The sequence below is a fragment of the Kogia breviceps genome, chromosome 5 (assembly GCF_026419965.1).
Source record: "Kogia breviceps isolate mKogBre1 chromosome 5, mKogBre1 haplotype 1, whole genome shotgun sequence".
NCBI classification, from domain to species: Eukaryota; Metazoa; Chordata; class Mammalia; order Artiodactyla; family Physeteridae; genus Kogia; species Kogia breviceps.
In genome coordinates this window covers 83,393,557-83,413,236 of record NC_081314.1, presented here as the reverse complement: position 1 = coordinate 83,413,236, position 19,680 = coordinate 83,393,557, and the positions used below count along the sequence as shown (strand labels likewise).

The following is a 19,680-nucleotide window of genomic DNA, read 5'->3' as shown; positions in this document are numbered from 1 at the left end:
AATGATCTAGATATATAGTTCTTAATATAGTAGGATAACCTAGAAGAAATGGATAAACTAGAAACTGACCAATACTGAATCATGAAGAAATAGAAAGTCTCAACAGACCTGTAACTAATAAAGAGATTTAATCAGTAATCAAAAATCTCTCAAAGAAAAGCCCACTTCTCTTTTTGAATTTCACATTAATTTATCTTGGTTGTCTTGACAACAAATTCTCATCAATGATAAGGAAATTTGACCTAAAGCACTAAATCACTGAATTTTAGAGTGAAAAAACACCTAAAGATTATCCATCCCAGTAGCCATCACTTTAGTCTGCATCAGAATCACTTGGAGGGTTTGTTACAACCATTCTCAGTTTCTAATTCAGTAGGTCTGGGGTGGAGTCTGAGAATTTGTTTTTAAACAAGCCGCAGGTGATAATAGTACAAATGCAATTTTGCACGCTGGGATGGAAAAAACAACATTCTTTCCTCCTGTATAGGGAAAAAGCCAGTCCTTCCTCCTTCCGTGTTTCTCCTGTGCGTTTCCTTTACTTTCACACGACTACCACACTCACAACACTTCTGACACCAGATGAGTGGAGGTTTTCTCCACAAACAAGCAAGTCTCTGAGACACCAGCTGGGTGTTCCACAATTTAACTCAATTCGGACACTATCTACATGGAGATAGTGTCAGATCACACAGAGTAAGTTCTCAGTCCAGTGAGTGTCCCCTCCCCCTCTTTCAACTGCCAATCCCAAGTCACCTGTTCTTCTGACCTGAGGTTTCCACAACCTCCTCCTCGGGTTCAATTAATTTGCTACAGCAGCTCACAGAACTCAAAAAAACTGTTTACTTACTGCTTAGCAGTTTCCAAAGAAAGGATATAGCTGAACATCTGATGGAAGAGATGCCTAGGGCAAGGAGTGTAGGATGGGACGTGGAGCTTCCATGCCTTCTCCAAGAGCTCTCTCCCACAGCTCTGCCTGCTCAACCCGGAAGCTCTCCAAACCCGCGCCTTTTGGGTTTTTAATGGAGGTTTCCTTACACAGGTGTGATTAATTAAACCATTGCCCATTGGTGATTGAACTCAATCTCCTGCTTCTTTCTTCGCCCCAGAAGTAGAGGGGTGGGGCTGAAAGTGCTAGCCCTCTAGTCTCCTGGTTGGTTCCCCTGGCAAGAAGCCCCTATCCTTAGGTGAGGCCTCCAAATCACCTCATTAACAAAATGAAAGACACCTGTGTTGCTCTTGTCAGGAAATTCCAAGGATTTTAGAGCACTGTGCCAGAAACAGGAATAAAGACCAAATAGATATTTATCATAAATCCTAACATCATACATACATAATATGGTTAATCACAATCCTGGTTAAATTTAATTCTACCTACTTTATTCCTGTATCTGTGTAGCTGAATATGGCTGGAGAATATATAACCAGACTAAAAGGTCTCATTTTGAAATAAATCATCATTAACCTCAAGTGGGTTCCTGTGCTGCTGGGTAGTCCTCTGTCCACCCTCTTGAACAATAATTACATATTTTCTCCACTCTCCTCAGAGCTCCCATACCTCCTCCACTGTTTTCAATCTCAGCTAATGACCACGTGTCCTCTTTCACTGAGAAAACTGACACGATCAGATAAGAACTTCAGCAGCTACCACCATCATGTCTACCAACCTGTCTGTCTGTACCTCCATGGTCTCTACCTTTTCTCCTGTTGTGACTAAACTGTGTAAGCTCCTGACTTGGTGAATGTCTCCAGTTGTACACTAGATTCTACTCCCTTTCACCTACACAAGAAAGTCAATCCAGCAATTTTTCCTGTTTCCTTTATATAATTATAATAAATATTCATCTTTTTACTAGATGATCATACAAACATGCTGTTATTTCTCCCATAAAAGAGAAAAACCCTCCTTGAATCTATTCTCCTACAATGCCCCATTTCACTTTTTTCTTTAGTGCAAAATTCCTTGAAATAGTTATGTTATATTCACTATTTCCAGTTTTATTCTCCCATTCTCTCTTGAGTGCATTCTAAGCAAACTTTCTCCCACACCAATCAACAAAAAGCTCTGTATAGGTCATCACTGACCTCACTGCTAAATCCAATGGTCAATTCTCAAGTCACATCTTACCTGACACATCAGCAACATATTGCAGTTTACCATTTTCCCTACCTTATAACATTGCACTTTTTGCTTAGATTCCAGGATACTTTATTTACCTAGTTGTCTTCCACCTTTTTAGCCATTCTTTTTCAGTCCCCTTTGCTCGCTCCTCTACATTTCACTGGACTTAAAACACTGGCATGCTCATAGACAGACTCCTTGAACCTTTTCTGTTTTCTATTTATATTCAAGCCCTACATGAAATCAGCCAGCCTCATTACCTTAAATGCCTTTTGTGATCTAATGGGTCATATATTTATAGTCTGGCCTATCCCCAAATTCCTGACATAGGTATCCAGTTATAAGTATATGACATACACTTGGATGTCTAATAAGTATCTCAAACCTATGTCCCAAACTGAGTTCCTAATATTCCTTTCCTTTCTCCACAGTCTTTCCCATATCTATTAATGGCAATTCCATCCTTCCAGTTTCTCAGGTCAAAAGCATTAGAATCAATCTTGACCACTGTATCTCTTTCACACTCTAACTCCAACTCATTGGCATATTCTGTTGGCTTGACCTTTGTAATATACTCAGATTCTGACCATTTCTCACCCTTTATACTATTACCACATGGTTTGAGCAAGCCTCTATCCATTTATCACCTGAATTATTGTACTAACCTTTTAACTGCTCTACTTTCTTCCAACCTTGACTCCCTTTAGGATATACCCAGCATGAAGAGTGAGCCTGTTAAATGGAAATTATATTATATTACTCTATTCTCAAAATCTTCCCATCTCATACCAAGTAAAAGTCTAAGTCTTCAACAAGAACCTACATGACTTAGCTCCGTATTATCTCTGATCTCATCTCCTATAAGTCTGCCTGTAACTGCTCTAGAAGGTCAAGATCTGTGAATAGTTTGAGATTTTACTTTACTTGCAAGCTAATAAATTTAAGTTGCCAGTTTCATGGATGCTGATAGAAGATATGAGACTCTTGGATCAGAGATAAGGGATAATCACAGTAGCCAGAATATTTTATGCTGGTTTCCTGAGCCTTAATTCCACTGTACAATGCAAAGAAGCCTCCTCTTCTGTATAAATCTGCTCAGGCTGCCTTAACAATATACCACAAACTGGGTGACTTCAACAACAGAATTTTATTTTCTCACACTTCTGGAGACTGGAAGTCTCAAATCAACATACCAGCAGTGTTGGTATCTGGTGAGAGCTCTCTCCCTGAGTTGCAGACAGCTGCCTTCTCACTGTGTACTCATGTGACCTTTCCTGTGGGGGGGAGAGAGAGGGGGAGAGAGAGAAAGAAAGAGCTAGGTCTCTGGGTGTCTCTTCTTATAAGGACACCAATTCTATCAGATCAGGGCCCTACACTTATGACCTCCTTTAACCTTAAATATTCCCATAGAGGGCCCATCTCCAACTATCAATATATTCACACTGGGGAAGGGGAGGAGGGCTTTAATGTATGAATTTGGGGAGGGGAAATGAACAAACATTAGTCCTTAACATCTTCTACTCTATTTAAAATTTAATCACACCCTTTTCCAAGAATTTCTATCCCCTTTTCTGCTTTATTTTTTCCTTAGTACTTATTGCTATCTAATCTCATATATATACTTATCGTATATATTGTCTGTCTCTATCATAGAAAGTAAGTTCTGTGAAGGTAGGGATTTTTATCTGTTTTATTCACTATTTTATTCCCCTGTGCCTAAAACAGGGCCTAGAACACATAGTAAACCCTCAATAAGTATTTGTTGATTGAATGAATTAAGATTTTAGTGGGGAAGACTAGTAATTTGGAAAGCTGGAGTAAGGTACACTTCTAGCCAGTAAGACCTCTTTTAGGAGGAAAATCCTCATTAATTGTCTGGTGAATTATTTACTGTAGAGTGAATTGTTAATATCTTATTATAGAAGTCCTTCAATTTAAGCTTCCTTTGTAATGTGTATTTCTGAAATAGTATAGGCTATACTTTGGACTTAGTGAGCTTTTTTTAAAAAATCATGTTATATCATCTAAACATGTTATTTTTAATTTTAAATACTTTATAAAGTACTTTCTAAATGGAATGTATTTTTATAACACCCTTCTTAAGTCTCTGGTACATGTACACTCCTAAGATATATCAGCCTGGGATAACTTCCTTACTCTCTGTACATGATGTCAAAGGAGAAAGGAAAGAAAAGGCTGCTAGGGCGCTGCTTAGGGGAGAATCTGGAAATGTCCAAAGGTCAGTCTACCCCAAGTTACTTCCTAAGCTTCATAGTATCTTGCCTCTGGTACTGGTAAAAATCACCCATAGGTAATAATCTGGCATGGATATTCAAGCTTGGAGATACCAGGTGAGTAAACCATTTTTCTGTATAAAGGTGCATAAGCCTGCCTAAACACCAAAGCTAGTTTGGATTTTTTTTAATACAATCAAAATTGCTAGCATGAACTCTAGATATTTAAATTTCATGAAATATTCTGAGTGTTCATTTTCAGAAAAAGAAAAATAGCATTTTCTAGTGAATGAGTCTATAAAATAAAGAAGTGGAATCAGTTGGCATCTTTCAGCTGGTTATTCAATAAATTAAAATTATAAATTTTCTAAAATTTGCTCTTTAAAAAAGTATTTTAATGAATACTATATAGTATAGTGAAAGGATACTGGATTAGGAATTAGGAAACCTGAGTTCTAGTCCAGGCTCAGCCACTAACTTGTTATGTGACCTGGCCCAAGTCTCATCATCTTTCTGGGTCTCTGTTTTGAGGATTTGACAAGTTGATGTCTTAGACTCCTTTTAGACCTTACCTTTTATGATTCCAAGTTACTGCAACTGACGAACTCACAAATCTACTGATTTATGTATAATACTGCAATATTATGACACTATGGATATGAATTATCATAATATAAAAGATTTATCACCCATAGATGAATAGCAGCTGTTTTAGAAAGAATTTCATGTGCCAGTGATATGAAATTGTTTTTATAGGTACATTCCTCTCATTGAAAGGAGCTGTCCTAACATTCTCCTGTATGGACCGAACTGGCAGATTAATGCAACCACCATATGAAGTCTGGAGGGATCCAAACAACATAGATGAAAATGAGAAATCTTGGAGAAGAAAGCTGGTCATGAACTGCCCCTCTCCATCCCAAGAAATAGGAGATCATCAGTATACAATAATCTGCTCAGAAAAACAAGCCAAAGTCTTCTCACTGCCTTCTCAGACTTGCCTCTACGTTCATAACATCACTGAGACATCTTTTATACTGCAAGCAGATGTGGTGATCATGTGTAACAGTGCCTGCTTGGCATGCTTTTGTGCCAATGGGCATATCATGATAATGAGGTACTTGCCTTCTTTATAAATTATCTGGTAATCATAACAGTGCAAACAAGGTACAATTATGAAAAGTATATGTGTAATGTGCAAGATGTTATCAAGAGGCAAACAGATCATTGTTTCATTATGTTTGTGAATGTTTTATTGCTCAAAACTTTGAGGAGACTTTGAGTTTTTATTTGTTTTTGTTTGTTTTTTGTTTGTTTTTTGTTTTTGCCAAAAATGCTTTGCATTGTGAATGAAATATGTTAATTGACATCAAGGAATCTAAGGAAAGAGTGATTCTCCAGTCATTCACACATTCATTCAACATTTATTGAGCACATGTTATCTCCCAGATGCTATGCTAGGCACAGTATATATGAAGATGAATAAACTACAAGGAAAAGAAATGAAATGTTACCTTTACTATGTTTCATAGTACACACAAGAATTTTCCGTACAGAATTAAATTTTATCCTCATAACTTCTCTAGGACATAGGAAAATAAAGTGTTATTTGCATCCTCCATTTTACATATGTTAACAAATTTGCCTGAGGCTGCAAGTCTAGGAAAAAGTGAGATCAACACTGAACAGTATACTAAAAGTCATCACTTTTTTTAACCTGCTCTAGCTATGCATTAAGAAATATACACAGAGGGAGAGCTTGGGTGGGCTTTTGAACTGAAGTTGTAACTATATTGAAGGCTAGGTGGAAACAGATGTGAGGGATAATTGAGGGAAATTTGCTGAATGTAAAACCAATTGGTTGTGAAAGGTAATGGTGGTCTTTAAATCTCAGGGTTAGAAGAGAACTTAAAGGTTAAAAAGTTTTATCATGAACTTGGATAATAGTGAGGTCATTAGCAGATAAGAAAGTCAGAATTTAGAAAGACTGATAATGAGAAGTTTGGGAATGAATTGAGAATGAATGCTTGGAGTGTGAGGTGCTTATATGCCAGCCTGCAGAAGTTTAGCCAGCAATTTAAGGTCTGGACTCTTAAAAAAATAGGGGTGGAAGATACAGCTCTGGAAATCATTTACGTAAATGCATTAGTGAAAGTTGTAGCAGTGAATGAAATCATCAAAGAAGACAGTATAAGAGGAGAAATAGACTGGTCTTAGGACAAAAATCGGGGGGGGAGGGGTACATATGTCTACATTTATTAAGTGGAGAAAAAAGAAACTCCAGCAAAGGAGATTGAGAAGTCATGAGAAAGCTAGGAAAAGGATCAGAGTAGCAGAACTTCATGAAATGAAAACGACAGCAGAGTATCAAAACAAAGGATAGAAGACTACCAAAACGATGGTCAAGAGGTAGTCAGAGCAGAAAGGTCAAAGAGTTTGGGTACAAGAAAAAACCCTAGATCTGGCACCTAGATATTAGTGATCTTTAAGAAAGCAAATCTTAGGAGCACGGTGGAGGTAAGACTAAATTTCAAGGGGGCAAGAAGAGGCAGTGGCATAGATCAGGGGTTGACAGACTACAGCCCCAGGCCATATCTACCCTGCTCTCCCTCTGATCTGATATTGTACAGCTTGCAAGCTAAGAATGGTTTTTACATTTTCAAATTGTTGAAAAAAATCAGAGAAGAATATTTCATGATATGTGAAAAGTATATGAAATTCAAATTTTCAATGGCCATAAACAAAGGTTCGGGGAACACAACCACACCCATTTGCTCCTTTCTGCCCGGAGGGGCTTGTGCACAATTGGGCAGAGTAGAGTAGTTGCACCGGAGGCCTAAAATATTTACTATCTGGCTCTTTAAAAAAAAGTTTGCCAACCCCTGAGACAGTATTCTTCGGGGAAATTTTGGTAAAAAAGAGATGAGAGACAGGAAAGTAGTTCGAGAGCAAAACTGGTGTTTGAGAGTATTTTTATTGTTATATTTTCTTTAATAGGGGAAACATGAGTAGATTTGTAAGCCAAGAAGTAGTTAATGAAGGTGAAAGTTTTGAAAACATAAAAACAATCATTTATGGCCTGCTCATTCTCTTACATATTTCTTACTCTTTCTTTCTCAAGCTCTTCTTAGAGATTTCTGAAGAAGGCCATTCCAGTCTTGTTTGAAAATAACGACTTAACTCCTAGACATGCCTTAGTTTAGAAGGAAAAAAAAATGTGTGTATACTCCCCTGAGCTCACGTTTAGTCACTCAAAAATGGTATTTTGCAATTGAGTTTTTAGCTTGATAGTGACTACTTACCCTGTTTTTGCAAAATTTTAGTATGTCTTCTTTTCTTAAATGGTACATCTGAAAATTAATTTCTACTTAAATGAATACATGCTACATCTACATTTATGAGAATTTCTTGAGAAATGAAAAGCAAGAGTTTAAAAAGCAACAGGAGTCATAGCAATAGGAAAGATAAAATGATCTCTCTGTCTCTGCCCTTTGTAAAAGCTGTTTTACATGATAATGACTACTTTAATGTTATGTCCTAGTGGAAACTCTTTATGTGTTCATGAGGATCTCAAAAATATTTGAAAAGGAAGTGATTTTGACATGATTTTAGTAATGTGTAAGGTGTGGCTAGGAAACATATGGCTTGAGTAACTGGAGTCTACAAATTGGCATGCTCCTGACCTTGCTAAGCATATTCCCAGATCTTTCCAGACCCTATCAGAACTTAACTACAGAACTTTCCTGGCAGTCCAGTGGTTAGGACTCTGTACTTCCAATGCATAACTTTACACTGAGCCCAATCTCAAGTCCTAGTTTTCAGATAGTTGCTAGGTAGGTATGATTGCTTATGTGCCAATGTACCCAGACCTAGAAAAGAGTAGAGAGAGATGCAAGAGGCTTATCTATGTATAAAGTTCTCAAACTGGGCTGAAAGAGCCATTTTTAGTGGGAACCATCTTTAGTTACCTGACACTATTTCCTTATAAAAATGTCCTTGCACAGAAAAAAAACTGTTTTTTTCATCTTTAAGAGTACTTGTTTCCTAGCCCTTAGCAATTGACTTACTCTTTCCTTTTCCTACCAAAAGGGATTACACCTGTTATATTTTGTTGGCTTACTTTTATTATGCTACATAGACAACACAACTTATCAGGAAAGACCATAGGAACCTCTTTCCCACCACAACCCATTAATCTAAATGAATGGAAGTCTGTTTAACAGGGTTTGTTTTAGACTCATATCCTAAGGATCTTTGTTACTTCAAACGCCATCACATGTATTTTTAATATACTTTTTTCATACTAAATATTTGAAATTCAGTATATAATTTACACTTACAGAGTATCTCAAATCACACAAGCCATATATCAACTGCTCAATAGCCACATGTGGCTAGTGGCTACCATACTGGACAGCACAGCGCTAGGACCTCATGAAAAACTTATTCCTATAGCACAGATTTCAGGTCCCATTTTATATGTAAGATTCTAGGGCTTAAGTTGTAATTACAAACTACTTTGATAAGAGAAATAAGTACTTTTTTTTTCAACGTGCTGGTTTTATGATCTGGGTTAATTTAAAATCATTGTGCACACTACAATCAGTAGAATAATTTCAAAGCTTGAGATTTAACTACAAGTTAAATTTTATTTTACAAGTTTATTTTTCTCCTTTTGGCATTAGAGATGTGCTTTAAAAGCATTGAGATTGGTTTTCTTTAGTAGTTTGTAAATCTGGCTCTAGTGACAGTATCCAAAAGTACATTTTTATAAATATGTAAGCAAAATCATTTGACTACAACATTAGGATAAGCATAGAGCCAATCAGTAAGACACTTGAGATGTGGTATTAGCTTGGATGTGCAAATTCTGATCTATTATTTGTAACTAATCTGTTACAGCCCCCAGCCATGTTTGTTTATTAATCATGTCTTCAGTGCAGGTGCCCTAAGTCATAGGTGATTTTCACTTTCTGTGTATAGAGGAAGTAAAGGAATGGGGAGCAAAGCCACTCCATTCCCAGGCACAGTGAACTAGACCCACTTCATCAGTGTATAGCCTCCTCAGACCCAGGAGTTCTGCCTTAAAAAGAGACAATAGACCAAGTATGCAGGCAGCCACTTTCTAGCTGTGGTGTTTCTGCCATAATCAAAGATTATAACTGTACTGTAGGAACCTGTGAAATGCTCCAGAAAGCATTTTGAAATTGCTGGCCACTGCATTTAATCCATCCTTCAAGGACATTTGCTAAGTATCTGTGTGGATTAAGATAGAAGAACTGTGCCCATAATTTTTTGTGAATATGATTTTATGTGAAAGTCTAGTTTACTACCATTGAGAACTCAAGAGGATAAAGAAACAACCGTAAAATAGTGATATAAAAAGTATTGTTTTATGTAAGGATCTGCACATTTTATACGAAAAAATTAAAAGCTTCTAACAACTTGAATATGAAATGTGGATTTGTTTTTTTCCATTCAGCCTACCTAGTCTTCGCCCAATGTTGGATGTTAATTATTTGCCACTGACAGACATGAGGATAGCACGGACGTTTTGTTTTACCAATGAAGGACAGGCATTATACCTTGTCTCTCCTACTGAAATTCAGCGGTTAACATACAGCCAAGAGATGTGTGATAATCTACAGGTAGGTCAGGCACATTTATGAATAAACATCGGACACAGTTGTAAAAAGAGAAAAAATTAGAAAGATGTCTAAAAGCTAAAATATTATTGAGGCAGACAATAAATATGCCTGCCCTAGAACATGTTTTGAATATATGTTCATCATGGTGATGCTACCAAGTTCTAGTATGGTTCCAGATATACACAGAAAAAAATAAGAAAAAACGGGATGTGTGAAGAATGTGGAGATCATACATATCAATGGTGGTTTTGTGTGTTTTATTGTTTGTTTTGCCTATGGAGAATCCTCTGAAAGATTATAAAAATCTTCCTCCAGGGTGGGGAATATGTATGTGCAAACAAAAATTTTGCATACAATTCAGGGAGTTAATGAACTCTTTTTAAAGAAATCTTAATTGTGATTAAGAGCCATACAAAATAAATACATATTTTGAATGTATTTATTGTATGTAGGTTAGAATTGGGCATTTGTCTTTGATCATAGCGGTAAGCAGAACCTAGAAACAAAATAAATATAAAAGCCTATCTAACCTTGGATAAGTAAATGTGGTCACAAAATGTTAAAAGGCATCTTGGGGATTTAATTGGTTTCTCCTCCTTATTTTAGAAATAAGAAAACTGAAACCCACTCATTACAATACAGAGGTTCAGAGTATAAGCTCTGAACTATTTAAGTTGCATTTTGCTCACTTATGTAACTTTGGCCATTTTACTTAATCTACTACCTTGAAGTACTGCTGTGAGAATTAAGAAAGAATTCATATAAAGCACTGAGCACAGTGTCTGGAACATAATAAGCTTTAAAAATAAATAATAATAAATGTTATTCAACAAATACTTAGAGTTTTTTATATGCCTGGTACTTGGCTGGGCTCTAGGAACACAATCATAAACAAGATACAAGTCCCTACCTGTTAGTGTGGAAGAAGAGATAAGTAAACAGACAACCACAATACTCTGGAAAATGCTGTTATATGGCTGTGCCAGTGCTGGGGAGACATGTGAGAGGGGCACCTGGGTTGATGGAACAAAAGGGAAGGGGTAGTTAGAAAAAGGTTGTGAAGGATGAATAGGAGTTATCCATAGGAATGGATGGCTGGAGATGGAAAAGGTAATAATATTCTTGACAAAGCAGAGGCATGCGACAGCCCCAAGGTTCAGGCAACTTCCAACAAAGTGCTGAGTTGGGAAGTGGAGAGAGTGAAGGGGTGATGCTGGAGAGTTAGTCAAGAACAGAGCTTGGAAGACCTTGTAAGCTCCTTAAGGAATCGGGCATTTATCCCCAGGGCACGTCATTGAAAAGGTTTAACAAATTTGTTTATTCAAGCTAATATTCTGGTTGCAGTATGGCAATTAGTTTTGAGGAATTAAGACTAAAAGTAGGGAGAAAAATTTGGAGGCTTTTTAAAATAAGGCCAAAAATAATAGTGGTTTGAAATAAGGCAGCCAACAGTGAGGAGAGAGAAAAGTTAGCAGATTCAATGGCTATAAAGTGTAATCAGTCAGATTGGAGGGTTATTAGATGTAGGAGTGAAGGAAAGGTAGGAATTAATAATTATTCCTGTATTTCTGGGTTGGGGAACTAAGTAGATGGTGCAGCCATTTCCAAAGAGAAGGGATTCAGAGGAAGAGCACAGGTCTGGGGAGTAGAGGTGAAAGGGGATGATGACGAGTCATGCTGCAAGTTCACAGACAAACTGATATTAGGTCAGAGGTCTGACTTTGGGTTGAAGTTCCTTCCTCCAAACCAATGGTTCTCAAATTTTGGTCTGCTTTAGAAAGACCAAAGCAAGTTAAAACTTTTTAGGGCAAGTTAAAAAGTTAGAGCAAGTTAAAAATACAGATAACCAGAACACATCTATGCAAATTTTGATTTAGCACGTGTGGAATAAAGCCTGTGCATCTGTGTTTCTAACAAGATATCTCCCCAGTCATTCTAAATCACATCAAATATTAAGAACAATTTTACCTCATCATGCAGTAGCTGCCTACTTTGACTAATTTAAATTATCTTGAGCTATTTCATTATTTTGTATGCGATATAAAAATAAATCCAGCCTTTCTCTACACACCACCAAAGGCTTCCCATTTCATACGGCAGTCCATGCTTGGTTCCAGAAAGGGAACTAGGACAGGAAAGACGCTATGGTAATTGAAAAAGAATCAGAAGTCTAGATTGGCAGTCACTGATCAAGTGTAAATTAATTCTAGGGTGAATATTCGCTTCCCATGCTTTCTAATTGTAGAAGGAAGAAACGAAGAGGGCAGAAAAGTGAAAATTTTAGGATGTCAGTTCTTGGAGAAGGGAAGGGAAAGGAAGGAGGTGGAGAAAGAAAGGCCAGAGAGAACTGGGAGCAAAGCAAAAATCACCAGGAAAATATATGGAGAACAGACTGCCTTTTCATGACATGCTCTAACCTGACACCATGTTCTTTTGATCTGCTATTTTACTCTTAGTCAGTCTAATGCTACTTTCTTTTGATCTGATATAGGACATGCTAGGAGATTTGTTTACTCCCATGGAGACACCAGAAGCTCAAAACAGAGGCTTTCTCAAAGGACTGTTTGGTGGAAGTGGACAAACATTTGACAGAGAAGAGCTCTGTAAGTAACAGAAGACCTGTTTCTAGACTAGCGTTTTGCTTCTATACCATGAAAACTATTTGTTTACCAAACATGAATAAAATTGGTCACTTTATATTAGATGCAGTTCTAGTAGTACATGCAATTCATAGTACATGCAATTCATACAAAAAATGAGTAAGCTAATAAATGTGTCATTTGCAGGTAGATCATACCTGCAAGGCAGGGTGAAGACATTTGGTTACTAAAATCTGAAAAAATGTTTTTGAATCTGCCTGCCTTTACTTCTAGGAAACAGATTCTTTATTCAGAATTCAAGGCTTACCAATGGTACAGAATAAATTACTTTAAAAAAATCTACCTGTGAAACTCTGATGAACAATAATCAAAATGCAGTAGAAAGATACTAGGGAACATTTTCAGAGAAAAATTAATACATTTTCCAGAATATCTCACCCACCGTTTGGTCTTACAGATCAAAACTCCTTTTTCCTTGAATTTTTAACTATGCAAAAGATCTAGGTGCCTCCATACAATGGAATAGTATTCAGCCATAAAAGGTAATGACGTTTGATACACACTACAACATAGATGAACCTTGAAAACATCATGCTAAGTTAAAGAAGGAAGACAAAAACGGCCACATATTGTATGATTCCTTTTATACAAAATGTTCTGAATAGACAAATCCATAGAGACAGAAAGTAAATTAATAGTTGCCAGGGACTGAGGCAAGGAGGGACTAGAAAGGGACTGCTAATGGGTAGAGTTTTCTTTTGGGGGGGATGAAAATGTTCTAAAATTAGATAGTGGTGATAGTTGCACAAATCTGTGAATATGCTAAAAACCACTAAATTGTACACTTAAAAAAGATGAGTTTTGGGAATCCCATGGCAGTCCAGTGGTTAGGACTTGGACCTTTTACTGCCGGGGCCAGGAGTTCGATCCCTGTTCTGGGAACCAAGATCCCGCAAGCTGTGCAGCATGGCCAAAAATTTTTTTTAAAGGTGTGGGGGGGAGGTGAATTTTATGATATGTGAATTTTATCTCAATAAGCCTCTATTTTTTAAAAAATTGATCTAGATTCCATTCCTAATGTTATATCCTTGGGAATTCTCACTAAAGTTTTACTAAGATAGCTGTTTTTCAATATTTAAAAGTTACTTCATTAAAATTAAGTGAAACTGTGCTTTGTAAATGATGGGGAAATTTTTAGTCTTTTATAACGTAATAAAGTTCCTACAAATGTTTATTAATGCTCATCATGCATATACCCCATTCTCTAGTATTTACATACACACACACACACACACACACACACACACACACACACAGATTTTTGAAAAACAACAACTGAGGCCTACAAAGACTGACAGAAAGATGAATACAGAAGATTGGAATGCCAACTTGGGCAGAAATTTAAATAAATGATCAAGCCTGAGATTGGAACAGACACTAATGTGGGTTAAATATGAGGTCACAATAAAATTGTGAGCATCCCAATTCAGCAATGTCAAGAAATGCAATTATGCTGTATTGTATGGAACACCTCCACACACACACACACACACACACACACACACACACAAAATAAGGCATATGGTACCAAAATCTCTCTCAGTCTCTTTCGTAGGCATTTTTCTTGGGTAAATGCTAACATCTGCAAATACAGATCTATGATAGGAACAAATATGTCTCTTCATGTGAATTATGACAGTAGAATTCAACGTAAGTACTTTGGTGATAAACTTGACTATAATTACTTGAATTACTGACAGAATGTTTTAAATTGCTATGGCTTGAACTCCCAGTTGGGGAAGCTGCAGCAGGAAAAGCATCACGCAGCCTCGCACAGCACATTCCTGGACCAGGTGGTATAGAAGGGATGAAAGGTGCTGCCGGAGGGGTGATGGGAGAGCTGACTCGTGCACGGATCGCACTTGACGAGAGAGGACAGAGGCTAGGAGAGCTGGAAGAGAAAACTGCAGGCTTGATGACCAGTGCAGAAGCATTTTCCAAGCATGCACATGAGGTAAACTGCCTAAGTAAATAAAGGCATCTTCATACAGTAATAACTTTAAACGTTTAGGTCCTGCAAAAGAAAGCCTAAACAGAGATGCCACTGAAAGTAATCCTGTGTGAAAGCCAAGGTAACTGGGATCTCATTATAAGTATTATAACTCTCCTCATATTGGGGAGAAAAAAGTGTTTTTTCAATACTATATTGATACTTCTTTACCTTAGAGGATGACTTAAAAGAAAATTATCCACTGCTTCTGGTACACTGGGTCTATATTGTGTATCAGCTGCTAAAAAGGTACTTAGTTTGATTACATGATCTCCCCCAACAAGGTGTGAGGGGGCAGTAGAGGCTGGGATCCACACACCCCTTTTTGTCTCAATCATTAAAAATCATTTCCTGTCAGGCAAATCTTTAGAGCTTGATTGGTTTTTAAAAAAATGTTTCTATATGCACTTTATTTCAAAAAATAAAGGAAGTCTTATAAGTTTTGAGATTTTGATATGCATGATTAGCTCAGTATGAGCTTGCTTTGATTAGCACTTTTAAATAATTTTTTAACATCTTATGGTGACTTTTTTCTTTGCAGTTAATGCTGAAATATAAGGATAAGAAATGGTACCAATTCTAAACTTCTAAAGAAGCTATGACTGCTTTGAGAAACCATTATTCAGGGAAACCAAATTTATTCCCAGCATCACTATTCAACTGCTAGAAGACAGTTTCTTCCACAAAATGTTCCATTACAGTCCATCTGAAGCTATCATAAGGGAGACTTATCAGAGACACTGTACAACCCAAAGGCTGGAACCCTGGTTAAAACCCCAAGATATGGCTGAATTTGCCTCTTCCCATGTGGAATGGAGCTATTATCTTGGCATGTCGTTTGCTAAGGATTTACATTTAGGAACTACGGGGAGTAATGATTTGAAAAAATCCTGTACAAACAAAAAGCATTAATGCACTTAATGAAAAAAATTTTTGCATGATAAATTAACATCTTAAGAGGAAAAGAAAAAAAAGCATGTTGTGACAGAAGAAAAAAAGATTTATGGTAAACTATTTTTATAAATTGGACCATAGCTGACAATTTAAAAAAATCTGTGTTAGAAGATATCAGTGCATTTCAAGTACATTTGCAATACCCAACTGAAAAAACAAACAAAACCAGAGTTTTCTTTTCATCTATAACTTTCATTATACTAGGACATTATTGAATTCTTATGGCAAGAGTCTGATTAACGTTCTTCTCTCTCCATAATATTTTACATTATTCACAGTTCTTGGTCATAATCAAATATTACCAGTACAGTAAATTATTCCTAACACAATTATATCCATTTGTATCACCTTCAGAACAAGTTGCTATTTTTAGTCACAAACCGTGCAGGGTTGGGTCACCTGGAAGCATTTTTTCAGCCTGGCTTATACTCTGCAGGGGAGTTGACAATAGGTTTGGGGAAACTAGACTTACAGGAACAATGCAGTTAGCTTTGAGAACTGATTTCACACATTCTGGTTTCAGTTTCTAAAGTGATATATTTTTAATGCTCCATTTGTATCCTTGTCTGCCAATTACACAGTATATTACTGTTCAATCCCAGTGGGGTCTTCAATTCAAAGGTGCTCTTGCAGCCTGACACTCAGACCAAACTGGTCATTCTCTTTAGTCTGATTCAGTAAAACCTCAGTTAATGTTTTACGAAAGGGATTCTGATATTTCTGATTAACAAGGGCTTTCATCAGAAATTACTTTTTGGGCTTCCCTGGTGGCGCAGTGGTTGAGAGTCTGCCTGTCGATGCAGGGGACACGGGTTTGTACCCTGGTCTGGCAAGATCCCACATGCCGCGGAGCGGCTGGGCCCGTGAGCCATGGCCGTTGAGCCTGCGCGTCCGGAGCCTGTGCTCCGCAACAGGAGAGGCCGCAGCAGTGAGAGGTCCGCGTACCGCAAAAAAAAAAAAAAAAAAAAAAAAAAAAAAAAAAAAAATATATATATATATATATATATATATATATATATATATGATTCTGAAGTCTTAGGAAATGAACATATGCAGATTCTGGGACCCATCCTATATGTATGTTGTTCTTTAAAAAAGAAACTTTTTTAAGAAAATTAATGGGTTCGGCTCATTGAATTTTGACTAATCAAGGTCTTATCAGACTCACATTGTGTTTCTTAAGAATTCACCATTTTCCTGAAGTCCAGGTTATTTGAGTAGCCAAAAATAGTATCTCTGCTTGTTTTTTTAGTTTTTAAACTTTTAGTGAATTTGTTTAAAGTGGCACTTCCTTCAAATGTTCTCAGTAATTTTGAGAAGAACAAATTAATCTTTGAGAAGAGTAATTTTGAAAAGAGATGGGGGAAAGAGTCAGAAAATGTATGCCAGGATAGCATTCCTCAGAATCCTTGAATTCTCCTGATTTCTCAAAAAAGTCTCTCTAGGAATCTCTCCAGACTCCTGTGAACAGCCTTAGGGTAACAGAACCTGACTTGGAAATACAAACATGATACATAAAATTATATAGTAAAAATACTGAAGAAACTTGAGACCAGAATTTGGAAAACACTGGTAGCCAAATTGCAGTGCACTCTTTGTACCATCAGTTTCGAGGACCCAGTTTTCTGATTTTCTGAACAAATACTTTATCATTTCTATACTTAAAAAAAACTAAAAGAGTAAAATATTGGTTTATTTTAGAAACAATGAAATAAAGTCCAAAGTGGCATTAAATTCAATGACTATCTCTAAAGCCCCAATAGGATGTGACTTAACTTGTTCTATATCAGGGTTTCTCAACAATGGCACCGTTAACAGGAAATTCTTTGTTATGTAGCACTGTCCTTTGCACTGCAGATGTTTAGCAGCACCCCTTGCCTCTCTCCACTAAATGCCAGTAGCAACCCCCACTCCCACCCGCCCCAAAATGACCATCAAAAATGTCTCCAGCCATTGACAAAATTACCCCCAGTTGAGAGCCACTGTTCTACATCATTTGGAGACAGATTAAGTGTGACTATGTAATATGTCTTGTATAAAATTAAACATCATTAGTACACAGTAACAAATTATTATACCCCAAATTACATGTGTGGTTCGTATGCAATAAAATACTATTTTGGGGAAAGTATTACATGAAAGAAAATACATGAATCACTGAAAGATAACAATTACAGAATATTTTAAAGCATACAGAAAAAATACCAGAAAGGACTAAATAGCATTTCACAGAACTGCTTAAAACAGGCTTTAATGAATAGATCAAAAGTTTATAATTGGCACATCAATTGGAAGTAAGGTGCTTCTGAAATGCTTGAAAAGAATAGGTTCTTTTAATCTTTCAATATTGTTTTTATAAACCCTTTCTTAATATAAGGGTAACTTCATCCCACAAACTCTTGATTAGTGGAATACAAATTAATGAGGTTTTACTGTATCAAAATTATTTTTCTAATTCAAAGAGATAGCAATAACAAGAATCTAATATGGACATGATTTTTCTCTTTGAACATTTCTGTTCTGTTGCACTGACCTTAGCATGCACACACACACACACACACACACACACACACACACACACATACACACACGTGCGCGCGCGCATCCCCCCCCACTATCTTACCATCATCATCATCTTTGGAAAATGAGTACTGTTGATCCATGTAATACTTTACATCTCTCTTCTCTACTATTTAAATGTCTTGCCTCTATCTTGGAACATAAGAAAAATACTCCTAGTAACTTGAACAATGATAGAGAAAATGACTCTGAGCCTTAGTTGTCATCAAAATTACATTTTGTCTGCTTAAGGTGACATCAGAAAATAAGGCTTGCAAACCACAGTCTCTCTACAAGTTGACTATATATATCTCATTATGACTCCCTGAAGAGATTACCCCTTCTTAGTGTCCCAGGAGAAAATGGGCCTTTAGCATTATAATTCATCATGAAGCTAGAGGTATTTTTTTTTCCTGGTTCTAATATGCGAGCAATAATTCCTACCAAGAAATCATCCATTAACCTTGGAGTTTGGAGGGATGGATGATTGATTTATCATTTATTTTAATCCACTGCAAAAGCAGTACTACCAGCTCTGCTTTCTACACTTCACTGAGACCCAGACTTAGTGCCCGTCATCATCACGGTCATTATCTAACTTTGGAAGAATGGTGACAGAACTGAGTGAGATGTTTTCTGATAATTCAGTCAGTCATAAAGATAATTTTTTGAATCTTTCATATAGCATTTGAATGATTCTCCAGTTAATAAATCAGAATCCAGGCCTCTAGTACTCAAAGATCTTAAGGGATTATAAAGGAAAAAGTTTACTATTGGAGTTCTTTTTAAAAATTGAACCATGTGTCTGTTATCTGCATTAAGGGATCACCATGGCTTTGAGGAAGGCAAAGGAAAATAAAGATTATGCCCAAGGTTGGTTGAAGAAGATTAGCTCTTTGGGATACTTGGTTTTAAAATATTTGGCAGAAGGGAAATATGAAACAGATTTAGAAGAGTAAGCTAAAAGCCCTCTCATTGGTTTAGGGTCACTGGAACAACACAGGAGTATCTGTGTGATTATAGCCTGTCTCCATGGGAAGTCATTGTAACTTGACCACTTTTGTTCTGAGAGGGCAATGCCAAAAGGAGTCAGACATTTCTGCGAGGCCTGCTCTCGTATTAGGAGAAACGTGGTAGCCTTCACAGCTTCTTCACCTATGTCCTCTGTAGCCCCAACCCCACTTGTGACCAGTTACTGTTTCACAGACACACTGCTCCAGGGGCCAGAAATACTTGCCAGTAAGTCATGTATTTGGATTGCACCGTTCCAGGGAGCATGGCTGTAGAAGTTTATTGTATATCTGTGCAGACAACATAGCCCTGAAAGGACAAAATTCAAAATAGGAAAGGTCTGACTTAGGAAAGAAGAGGAAGTGCAATTTGGTACAAGCAGGCTGGGGTAAAGAGGGACATGGGAGCCAGAGTGAAGCATAAGAAGCTTTGATGAGGAACCAAGGCACAGTTGGTCTATTTATACATTTATGTAAGCAAGTGATTTTCAACTTTGGCTGTGCAT

The 19,680-nt window shown here is 37.0% G+C and overlaps 1 protein-coding gene across 22 annotated transcripts in view; it reads left to right on the top strand.

Annotated features, from left to right (window-relative positions):
* STXBP5L (syntaxin binding protein 5L) overlaps positions 1-16,553 on the top strand; it is a 422,914-nt gene extending 406,361 nt beyond the window's left edge. For all 22 annotated transcript variants that reach the window (XM_067034516.1, XM_067034508.1, XM_067034500.1 and 19 more), the window contains 5 exons: positions 5,110-5,470; positions 9,836-10,001; positions 12,493-12,604; positions 14,395-14,615; positions 15,193-16,553. In XM_067034516.1, the coding sequence (XP_066890617.1) occupies positions 5,110-5,470; positions 9,836-10,001; positions 12,493-12,604; positions 14,395-14,615; positions 15,193-15,234 (902 nt within the window). In that variant the 3' untranslated portion in view covers positions 15,235-16,553. The remainder of the gene's footprint in view (positions 1-5,109; positions 5,471-9,835; positions 10,002-12,492; positions 12,605-14,394; positions 14,616-15,192) is intronic.
* Positions 16,554-19,680: the final 3,127 nt, after the last annotated feature.